The sequence below is a fragment of the Artemia sp. Qi Xiang Cuo genome, chromosome 2 (genome assembly GCF_049724085.1).
Source record: "Artemia sp. Qi Xiang Cuo chromosome 2, ASM4972408v1, whole genome shotgun sequence".
NCBI classification, from domain to species: Eukaryota; Metazoa; Arthropoda; class Branchiopoda; order Anostraca; family Artemiidae; genus Artemia; species Artemia sp. Qi Xiang Cuo.
The window spans coordinates 41,841,036-41,853,235 of NC_142795.1; the positions used below are offsets into that span (position 1 = coordinate 41,841,036).

General features: G+C 34.9%; 1 protein-coding gene across 4 annotated transcripts in view; it reads right to left on the minus strand.

Annotated features, from left to right (window-relative positions):
• The window catches only part of LOC148955245 (paired box protein Pax-6-like), a 64,923-nt gene that overhangs the window by 11,075 nt on the left and 41,648 nt on the right, over nt 1-12,200 (minus strand). For all 4 annotated transcript variants that reach the window (XM_089108118.1, XM_089108116.1, XM_089108117.1 and 1 more), the window contains 2 exons: nt 847-1,014; nt 656-738 (listed from right to left, as the gene is read on the minus strand). In XM_089108118.1, the coding sequence (XP_088964244.1) occupies nt 656-738; nt 847-1,014 (251 nt within the window). The remainder of the gene's footprint in view (nt 1-655; nt 739-846; nt 1,015-12,200) is intronic.

Sequence of the window (12,200 nt, forward strand, 5' to 3'; positions counted from 1 at the left end):
GAACTATATTGTTTCCCAGAAAGATCGTGCATATTGATTTGAATAGTATATGACAACGTCTTTGGAATTGCTGCACCAGAGATGTTCTCAAAAGGGTAAAGATTTCGTCATAGTTCGTGTAATTTTCATCTCTGATGCAAAGCTTCAGAGATCATGCGATTTTCTCTGTTTGATTCATACATGACCTACCAGGGTTTGAATGGGGCTTTTAGAACGCTACGTGACATATAATTTAAAATGGGTATATGCCCATTCATATAGATACCGTGCAAATATCATATAGAGAGCTGGCAAAGGAAATTCAGCCACAGCCTATGCCTTCTTTGGGTGTGGAACTTCGCTTTGAAGATAGACGACGTAGGAACCCCAAAGAAAAATTATTGTTGGGAAAAAATGGCAAATGATTTTGCGCCAAATGTTAAAGGCGAAAAGAATCAGTTTTAACAAATGAGAAATGGAACAATGCAAATAAGTTTAGTTAGAATAACCCCGATAGTTTTCGGTTCAATCCGTTAGAAATGTAAACAATCATCCTAAAACCATCTAAAATGCTTCAAAAATGCTTACATAATGTTAAGTTTCCATCAATTTAGTTTTAACTGTTGTAATAACGAATAACAAGATATTATTAAAGAACTTTTAAAGAAAATTATACCTGTATTCTAGCTTCTGGAAGTCCAATTTTGGAAGCTAGTCTTTCACGAGCAAATACATCAGGGTAATGCGTCCGTTCAAATTCTGGAATGCACAAAACAAAGTATTTAATATCTTGGAAAAAGCAGATACCTTGTAGCAAGAATAAAAAAAAAGATTATAATTCAGATGAGGGCAGGTAATATTTTATACCTTTTTCTAAGCTTTCAATTTGTTCATTTGTAAATGAAGTCCTGTTTCTTTGAAGTTTTCTCTTGAGCCTCAGCCTTGCTTGGTCTTCGTCGCATGGGGTAGTTGCTGTTGGGGTAACTGATGCCGAACGAGACGTTTCTTCTGAGCTCAAGCCATCCAAGGAATCTTCTAAAAAAAATCGTTCATATCAAAACACAAGAATCCAAATACTCTAAATTCCAAATTCATACTTTAAAATCGCTATACGGGATAACAAACCCAAAAAGTAAATTTACAGAGAAGAAGATATGCACCCGCGCTTTAGACAAGGCAATGGGAGAGGGGGAGGTTTAACTCGATGTCCCAACCGTGAGAGAAAATAGAGTGGACTCGCTCAAACTATAACTTTGCAAATCGTCATTTACAAAGAGAAAGTATTCGTCCCCTTTTGTTAAATGCTGTACTTTTCTGTACGTGTTAAACAGTCTAATATCGATTTCTTCCTGAAATGTAACTTTTACCCTAAAAAGAATATATTCTACACATTCATTTTCTACCGACGGAAGAAAGCCTAACCTCGGGATTGAGCCCGTAGCCCGAATAATGGGAGTCTAGTGCTCCACCGCCTGAGATAGCCAAACTTTTATCTATTGGTTTACGCCCTTTGTGTATCAAACAGTTCGTGTTAATGAATATATATATATATATATATATATATATATATATATATATATATATATATATATATATATATATATATATATATATATTTCATTAAGTTTAATGTTACCCATCACAAGCTACGTTTCTGAGAAACTTCACCTGATTTCCGGAAAAGGGTGGAAACTTCCCCAAAAATTTCCAGCAATCTTAGCATAAACTACAACATCAGATTCAGTATATCAGAGAACCCTAATGAAGAGGTTTCAAACTTATATTCGTAAAAGTGTGGAATTTCGCATTTTTTTTGCAGAAGAAAGATCACAGATGCTTGTTTATTTGTTTTATTTTTTTTTTTTTTTTGTTCTTCCCAATGGTAATCGTATCAAACCAATGGTCTTAGAAGGTCGGGATTTAGCTCATTTGAACGGAAATCAAAAGTTATAGTGCCGTTTTCAAGTGACCAAATAGATTGAAGGGCACCTAGCCCCCTCCCACGCCAATTTTTCCCCAAGACATATGATCAAAATTGTAATATAGCCATTTAATTTAGCATAGTTGGAAAGTTCAATCACTATGCCTTTGGTGACATCATGGCTCTCCATAGTTTCTGGAGAAAGAGCTGTAAGTTACGATATTTGCCCATATCGTTGACGTATAATAGGCTGTTTGTTATTGGGAAATATACGGAAATTTTTGGTGTAATTTTCTGCAGGAAGGGGAGTATTTTCAACGGAAAAATTTGCCGTGTGTAGGAAAGCTTTTGAGGGAATTTTCCAGGAGAAATGTTGAACAGGTTGGGGGGGGGGGATTTCCTGGCATGTTTGGCAGGAAAACAGTCAGAAATTAGATAAAAAAAAATTTTTCAACTGAAAGTAAGGAACAACATTAAAACTTAAAACAAACAGAAATTATTCTGTATACAAGGAGAGTGTCCGCGTCCTCAATCCTCGCTCTTTACGCTAAAGTTTGACTTTTTGTCCTGGTTCTTTAGGAAAGACTACTAAGACACAAGTACCCTTGATTTTGAATGAGAAATATTTTAAAGGAGCTTTAAAACTTTAGTGTAAGAAACAAGGGCTGAGGACGTGGCAGCTTCCCTAATATACAGAATAATATCTGTTCGTTTCAAGTGTTAATGTTGCACCTTACTTTCAGTTAAAATAAACTTGCTTTTTATTTAATTGATATATGAAAATGAACGGATTTTCTCTGAAGTTACATACACTTACTGACTACATAAAGCCAGATTTGTATACGATCAGTATTTTTTTCCCCGTTCTTTTTCCTTCAAATATATCTAAACATTATTATGTTTATATTTTTTTATTTTTTGTAAAATTTTAGCATTTCGTGTTTATATTGGGGTGATAACTATTTCATTTATATATAAGACGATAAATTACATGATTGTCTCAGTTTCTTAGAAGGCGACTGAAAGACGTCTTGCATTTCGGGATAGTGGAGAAACTACTAGTTTACCTCGTGATGGAAACTATTCAGGCTTGTTGCGCTTAAAAAACTTATTAAGCGTTTTTTTTTCGGCTCAACTGTATTTTAAATTCTTTTGCATATTGAATACAGAAAAAAATTCGGCTGAAAGTAAGGAGCAACATTAAATCTTGAAACAAACAGGAATTATTCCGTATACGAGGGGCTCTGTCCCTTCCTCAACCTTCGCTCTTTACACTAAAGTCTTAAAAGTTGTTTTAAAACTATTTCTCATTCAAATTCATCAGGCCTTGTGTTTGAGCTGTCTTTCTTAAAGAGGTACTGTTCTATTAGCTGGGAGACCCGCGAGAAGTGAAGTTTGGTTAAAATGCTAGTGAAATAAAACGAAATTTTATGAAAATGTAATAGTTAAGAAGCAAATTTTGGCTATATATTTGCATATTTGGGTGGGGTGGGGGATAAATCAAAGTATATATTAAATACGTAACCTAACCTCGGTACCTTTCCCCCCCCCTAAACCCCAAAAAACGAAAGTTTAAATATTGTAAACGCAGTGAGAAAAAATACTGTTTACGATGCTCGGCATAGGAATTCTCCGTTGAAAGAACCTGTTTGACTAGTTTCTTTTATCATCTTCGCTATATAATATCTCGCGGGTCTCCCAACTAATAGAACAGTACCCTTGAAGAATTTAAAAAACAAAGCCAAAAGTTAATGTAAAAGAGGAAGGGGCAACCCCCCCTTATATACGGAATAATTTCTTTTCGTTTGAAGTTTAAGGGTTGTACCTTACTTGCGGTTGAAAAAAAAACTTTGTTGTTTTTTTACTTAATTTCTGAATGTTTTCCAAATCATTCAAGGATATCCCCTTACCCCCTTCCCGTGCCGAATTTCTCCTGAAAAACTCCGCCCAGAAACTTTCCTCCCTGTCGAAAATTCACCCTGTGAAAATTTATCCCCGCAGAATGTACCACCCGAAACATTTCCTTATATTTCATAGTAACAAATACTATATGTGAACAACAGGCAAATCGCGTAACTAACAGCCCTTTCCCAAGGGATTACGGAGGGTCAAGTCATCTTCAAAGGCATAGTTATTCGACCTTTCAACTTTTTTGAATAAAATGGTCATCTTTGAATTTTGATCAGATTTAATTAGGGGGGATGGGCATGGGAGTAGATGACCTCCAATCTTTTTTGTCGCTTCAAAAGGACACTAGAACTTTTTAATTTCCGATCAAATGAGCCCTCTCCTGATCTTCGAGGATCATTAGTTCAATACGATCATCCCTGGGAAAAAAAACACGAACAAACAGACAGACATCCGTGATCTTTCTTCTGGCAAAAAATACAAAATTCCACATTTTTGTATAAAGGAGCTTAAAGCCTCTACGTTACTGTCTTCTGATATTCTCAACCTGATTGTGTCATTTTCATTAAGATCACTTGACTTTTTTGGGAGGTTCCCCCTTCTTCGAAAATTGGGCAAATTTTCTCGTTACCACGAATTGTTTGATAAGGAAAACCCAGGGCCGTATGCAGGGTTCTTTTCGGGACAGGGTTCGGAGTGCCAGAAAAATGTGTTGGAGGAAGGGGGTTCACCAAAATAATGCTTGTTCGGAGGGGGGTTTAAACGTTTGTAAATGCATTTCTGAGACCAATTTACGAGTCGGAGAAATATATTAGCTTTTTTTAGGAGAAATCTTACCACCATTTTTACGACCAATTTACGAGTCAGAGAAATATTTGTGAGTGTGTGTGTGTAGGGGGGAGGGTTCACAACTCATTAAACCCCTCCCCCCCCCCCCCGCCGTGGATAAAACCTTGGTAAAACAGAAGTTTTTTCTGCTTCTTTTTCCCTCTTGAGTGTCCTATATGCTCCGTTCTATTAAGGTTTTGACTAGATAATGCTACTAGTGGATGTATTTTGATACGAGTGCCTCAATTGCATCACTATCATCAATAATTGCAAAGCTGTTTGAAGAATAAAATTTAGAGCAAATATTGACAATAAGATTAATTTTTCAGAATACAGGCTGCTTTTTAAAATGTTATGCATAGAACTTACTCCTGGTCTTCTAAATCAATAATGAACGGTGTCTAAGCAGTGATGATGGCGAGGAAAACAGATTTCTATTGGAAATAATTCACTTGGCACCGCCATATTGGATTATGGCCAATTAATTAGAAATATAAAGACGACAAACATATTGCTGTTGCTTAAAATACCAGTCTATGACATTGCCCAAACTTACTGAATTAAATTAATAGAATTAACTAAATTAAATCAGGTAGTCCCTATACCCAAGTTAAAGCCCAATACAACCATACTATATTTATACCCAAAAGCCAAGCTACTCCATTATATTCTATTGTCATTTTAAATTCTTAAAGTTGTAAAAGATTTTTGAATAATAATGCCTCAAATTGAACAGTAGTTTTTATTCCTCTTATTTCAAAGACGTTTTCAAGAATTATTTAGGCTATACTAAGTGAATAGCTTCATACACTGAATGTTGTTAGAGACCCATTTGTGAAGGCAGCACAAAAGAATCTTTTCTCATTAGCTAATATCATTCTTGTCTATTATAATGGATTCTTTAGTTAGGGAAAGGAGTTTCAAGTCCCCGCTGCAAGCAGGGTCCTTCCTTCTTACAGCTCGGCATCATTTAAATCGAGAGCAGAATATCGACCCCAGCAATACACATGATGAAAAATAAAATCATCAGAGTGTAAGTAATCCTTAGCTTGAGCGTCTTTTATATATGAGGACGAGGGAACAGTTACATCTGACTGCTGGGGGGTGAGTTGCAGTTTTGAAAATGAACAGCTGTACTTGGGCTTTCGAATTAGCTTTTGACCTTTGTACCGCCCTATGTCAACTACTACGAAATGATGACACCTTTATTTTTGAATAATAGAACACTGATGTAATACATTCAAAAGTGGTTCCTATCATTTCAGATAATTTTTCAATATTACAAGAATGGTAGTCGTTTATCTAAAAAGGTGTTAAAAGTCAAAATTCAATACAATAGGTGCCCATTTAAAGTCGAGGGGGGGGGGGGCTAGAGGTATTATTCAGCAAACTTTGATTAGTTAATAGCAGACAAGACATTTGGATATTAGTTTGAAACTTAAGAAATATACTTAACTTTTAAGCCCTTGTAAGCAGTTTGATTAGTGGAAGTTGACGGTTGTAGTTCAAAATACAGAGCCAGTCTCAATGCAGGGACCAAACCATTATTAGAGGCAAAATATACAAGGGGAGACATATGGACTACTCAGTTTGTCATTAATGAATCAGAGTCGTAATTCTCTATAAGACAAATTCAATCTCCTTTCTTTTATTTGAAGATTTTGGAATAGAAGCACTGTGATATTGTAAAAGCTATAATAGGCGCGCTTAGCAAATGGGATTTATCTTTTTAGCTAACATTTGGAGTTATTACAGTAACGTAATAAAACTGTCACTATCTGTCTTTAAGAAAGGGTAGCCTAATAGAGGTCTGCTTTCTTTATTGTGTCTAAATAGTTAGGTCTTCTTAACTTTTTCCTATTGCCTTTTCTCCTTCTCTTCCACTTCCAGTATAATGGTTTTTTTTCCGTTAACACGTTTTCTTAGTCACCGGAAACTTTTTACTGAGTGCCGGAAACTTACTATTTATATAATTTGTTGTTTTTTTCACCATTTAGTACAAATTCTAACATTTCCACTAGAGCGTGTTTCTGATGTTTTCCTTGTCGTCGCTGCGTCAAAATTTGGCTAGTATACTTTTGTCCTAAAACAAAGCTTATCACTTCTTGTTAGTCCCACAAAAATTGTCAACCTTTATCATTCCAAGAGTCAGTTATATGTCTACTTAAAAAATATATATATATACATAGCTTCTCCAGGATATTTCGATCCTTGGCAGCGTTCCAGGCTATCACCAAGTTCTAAACGATGTTTAGAAATGCCATGTAGCGAAGCGTGAAAGTGATAAGAACGTAGACTGCCTTCCTTAACAGGGAAACTACAATAACAATTTCTTACCTCGTGTAAAAATCTATCTGTCTTTTCTTCTAAAAGTTATCTAAAAAGTTTGAAACAAAAAATTTAATATAGTGGTGTCCCTTTTGTAACCATAAAATCCAAACCAGTTGCAAGACATGTTTTTCATTTCCTTGAAGTGGCCTTCACGCTCAACCTTGTATACTATTAGATAAATAAAAAAAAAAACGAGTTTTTTTCAACGGAAAGCAAGGAGCAACATTAAAATTTTAATCGGACATAAATTACTCCTTATAAGAGGACGACTACCCCTCCTCAATGCCTCACTCTTTACGGCAAAGTTCTGAAGTATTTTAAGAAAGCTTCTTATTCTAAGTAAACGGTGCTTGTGGTTCAGGAGACGTTCTTAACTTTAGCGTGAAGAGCGAAGTATTAAGAAGGGGGAAGCCCCCTTCACATACGAAATAATTTTTGTTCGTTTTAAGTTTAACATTGCTCCTTACTTTCAACTGAAAAAAACTTGTTCTTATTATTTGATTACTGATCATTTTTTTAAATTATGCCGTAAAATCCACGCCCCCCTCGATAAAAAAATTCACCCATGAAAAATTCTTTCTTGGATAGTTCCTCCCGCGTAAAGTTCCCCTGGAAAATTCCATCCTCGCTGAAAATCCGTCAGGAAAATTTTCTACGAACAATTCTACATAATTTCATCCCGCCTGAAAATATCCCCCGGGCAATTCCCCCAAAACGTCTTGACATGTAAAATTGAGTCACCAGAGAGAAATTAGAAAAAATAAAGAGGACTTCGAATAGAAATTCTAGCAAATTCTCCCCGCATAAACTTTGCACTGGAAAGTTCACCCCACAAACTTACATCCCCACGGAAAATTCTCCGTGTCGAAAATACTCCTGAAGAAAATTCCAACCCTCCCACCCTGAAAAATATCTGTATACTTTCCAATAAAAAATATTATATGTAAACAAAGGGTGTTTCTTAACTTACAGGCCTTTCCCCAGGGGCTGCGGGGGTCATGTCATCCCAAAAGACATAATTATTGGAACTTTTAATTATGCTGAACAAAATTGCCATCTCAACCTTTTGGTTAGATGACTTTAGGGGAAAAGGAGCGTGGGAGGGGGGGGCTAGTTGCCCTCTAATCTTTCTGGTCATTTAAAAAGGGCGCTAGAACTTTTAATTTTTGTTTGAATGATCCCTCACTTGATCTTCCAGGACCATTGGTTTCATACAATTACCCCTAGGAAAAAAAAAACAATAAATAAACACACATTCGTGATCTTTCTTATGGCAAAAAAAAATCCACATTTTTGCAGATTGGAGCTTGAAACCTCTTCGTATGGTTCATTGATGCGCTGAATCTGATGGTACGATTCTCTTTAAGATTCCTTGACTTTTTAGGGGTGTTTCTCCCCAGGCGAATTTTTTCAGGGTTGTAGCTTTTGATGGGTAGCCTTCAACTTGATGAACGTTACATATTTGGATTCAGTATAAAAAACTAATTCTTTTAATGTATCGATTGTTATCAAAATTCTGTTTTTTATAGTTTCGGTTACGATTGTGCCGAGTCGCTCCTTACTTACAGTTGGTTACCACTAAAACATATTTAGAACCATTCAAAACTTTAAAAAACTTAAAGATTTTAACTATATTTGCATATTAGACTCGACCAAATCCAACGAAACAATTTCTTCTCTGTATTTTAGTAATGAAAGATAAATTTTGTTTGATAAAGATATTGTTTATGATTATTTTCAAAATATTTTTTCATGGGAAGAAATATGTGGACAAAGGAATTTCTGAACTGAAAGGAATATTAGTAATGAATTTATCAAAACCTAGCAACAAACAAATGTATCTATTGATATGAGTTTCTTTGAATAAGCAACAATATATTCAAAGAAAGGTTTTGTAACGGTTCATTTCAGGCAATGACGAGATGTTTAACCTACATATAGGAAAACAAAATATCAGCGAGGGTCTGATTTGGAAGCATATATACAATTTACCATGATTAAAAAATTCAAAAAAATTAAACACAAGATCCCCAAAAGCATAGTTATGGGACCTTTCAACTATGCTGAATCAAAAGGCTATTCCAGATTTTTGATCCAGCGTATTTGGGGAAAGATGGGCGTGGGAGGGAGGCTAGATACCCTTCAATCTTTTTGGTCACTTAAAAGGGGCCCTAAAACGTACGATTTGCGTACGAATGAGCCCTCCATCGATTTTCTAGGACCATTGGTTCAATACGATCACACTGGGAAAAAACAACAAATAAACATTCATCTGTGATCTTCCTTCTGACAAAAAAAAAAAAATACAAATTCCACATTTTTGAACATAGGAGCTTTAAATCTTTGCAATAGGATTCTCTGATATTCCGAATCAGAGGGTGTAATTTTTTCAACTGAGTGGCTGCCCTCCTAATATACAGAATAATTTCTGTTCGTTTTAAGTTTTAGTGTTGCTCCTTACTTCCAGTTGAAAAATATTGCTGTTTTATTTAACTAATAAATACAAATGAACAGATTTTCTCTGGATTTATATAAAGATTTGTAAAAAAAAGCACCTAAATTTTTCCAATTTCAAAATTTTCCTAAGTTTTCTAACCTCTACAGTTTAGAAAAAAGATGACCTGGTCTTAACTTGGTAAAATTACCACAAATCGATGGGTTTAATCATTTATTGGTTAAATTTCGTCGCAGTACTCAGTCACATTAACAGAACGAGAGTATTCACCCTCCCTAAATTGGATAGGGGGGCAACCAGAACATTGACAATTGCGGCTCCTACCATCAATGGTACGAATGTTCCCATTATGTCTTATATATTTGATAAATAAGCCTTCTTATGATTCTTTGAACTTGACCCTCTCCCCCTAAATTAATTCCAGCATATGTACTAAAAATGAAGCTTATAACCTACATTATACTTTAGGCTACCCTCTTATTGCCTATATTATATTCTATTAAACTTAGGACGTCTCATATAAAGCATTTAAACCGTTATATTTCGACATGCTAAAAACTAATCAATTTTCAAAGTTAAACTTTTTAAGCATTTCTCCAAAAATGCCTATTGTGTCAACGCACCACACTTGTGACCATTGTCAGAATTTGTCAGACACACAGAGCTAGACATTTGCTTATTGAATGTCCTATTTTGAACTTAGCTGCCACAAAAAAAAATAACCAAAAATTTTTGTCAGTGAATATGATATTTATATGAATTAGCTGAATTAGTTTTTTCTTATCCAGAAGAATCTGTAGCTCCTATGTAGATAAATTTTCATTGGGGATATTTCTTGCGAAACAATTTTTTCCGAACTCTCCAATTGACCACGATTAATTCAATTGGCTTTCAACCTCTAAGTTCCGTGATATTCAAAATTGCCCGAGAATACAGTCAGTTATCTGACGATACCCCTTAAAATAAATAGTAATTTGAGCTTAATAATATGTTTTGCACCTATATCCTTACTGTCTATTAGTCATTAATTGATACATGAATTTTTCTTCTTCTAAGTTATATTTATGTATTTGTAAGTATCTCTGCGTATATACTTAAAGCTATCTTAGATAGTTAAATTTACAAAAACTATTAAGACGAATTCCAATTAGTTTTGCCAAGACTCTTCTTTCTCCAAATTACATGGAGCTAATTCACCAATTATTATTCAGGATATTTCCCTGATTATAGGCGGAAGGATAGAATATCTGTGATGCCGACACGGCTTGTTAAGACGTGTGCCAAAACGGAATTGAACCCTCGATATGGGAAATATCCCTCGATGTCTCAATCAATGCTGTGACAGTGGCAAAAGAGGGTGTTGATCTAAAACGACCGATGTCTTGTAGATCCATTGTTCGGTTTCAAAAAGTTCATACTTTTTATGCAAATTGATGAAATATAAACGTATTTAATGTCACAAGGGTTGCTCAATGAATTATCTTTGGAACCACATAAAATTGGCGCTTCCACACTATTCCTTAAAGCTGATGCGCTTGTGAAAAAGCAGATGATAATAGAGGCAAAAAACAGACTACTTTACATACAAGTGTTCGATCAAGTCTTAGCTGTTTACGGCAAACAAAAGTAATAATTATTTATATGACCAGATTTAAAGATCAAAGTACTACATTTTTAATATTGAATCATTTAATTTTTAAGTTAATATTTGCAAGATCACAGGGTTAGTTGTTCCATCTATTCTTAATTCGGTATAAACCTAATGTGTTTAAGGTTGGTAATTTTAACGTATACCACAAGACCGTATCTAGAGGGGGTTTGAACCCCCCCCCCCCCGAAATGTTTGTCAGACTCGTAAAACGTAACAAAAGTGGATATAAACAAATTTTTTTATTTGTTTTTTAGTTTTCTTTTGTGTAAACCCTACCCCGAAAAAAAAAATCCTCGTGTAAAACACCCCTCGAAAAAAAAATCTTGGATACGGCCCTGGCAAACCGATATCGGTAATTTTACAGTTTACACTTATACCAATTTTACCATTGTTAAAATAATCCGTGACAAATTTTCCCAAATTTAGACGTTTCAGCAAAATTCAGTGAACGTAGAATATTAACAGAAAAAAGTTCTCAAACATCATTATTATAAATTTCTCTTCTCATTAATTTGAAACTAAAAAAATATATAGATTTGATATTAATTTACTTACGGTTAAAAAATATTGGGACTGTAAGTTTTAAGAGTTGAATGTTGAAAATTTGCTGCTTAGCCCTTGTTTAAGAAGACATAATAAAAAAAACCTTGTTCATATTAAAAGGAAGATGACCAGCTATTTTGCTAAGTTTTTTTCTGAGATTGGGCCGTAAAACCACAACATAGTAGATATTTCATCAGAATCATGGCCATTCTCATATATCTGTCTGAAGAAAAGAAGCTTTATCATTAAAGGGCGTCTGCAGATATTTTTTCATGGCATAAACCTGAAAAAAATCGGTTGGGGGCTAAAATTTCAAAAAAAAGTTTTTGACGTCATTGTTTTTTCTTTTCTGAGGGGCAGGAGGGGGGGGGTTCAGTTCCACAATGGTTCTTCTAGCATTCAAGAGTTTAACAGTGTTCCATTCTCCGCCTTCAAGAGGAATTTATCTTCCTTCAAGAAAATACCCTTGCCCAATCTTTCAATGAGGCGTCTCCATGACATCAATTATCCACTGTCCGTTCCACATCCTATTCAGATTCTCATTAGGCATCTACTAATCTAAATCGGATTTGACCACTGACTTG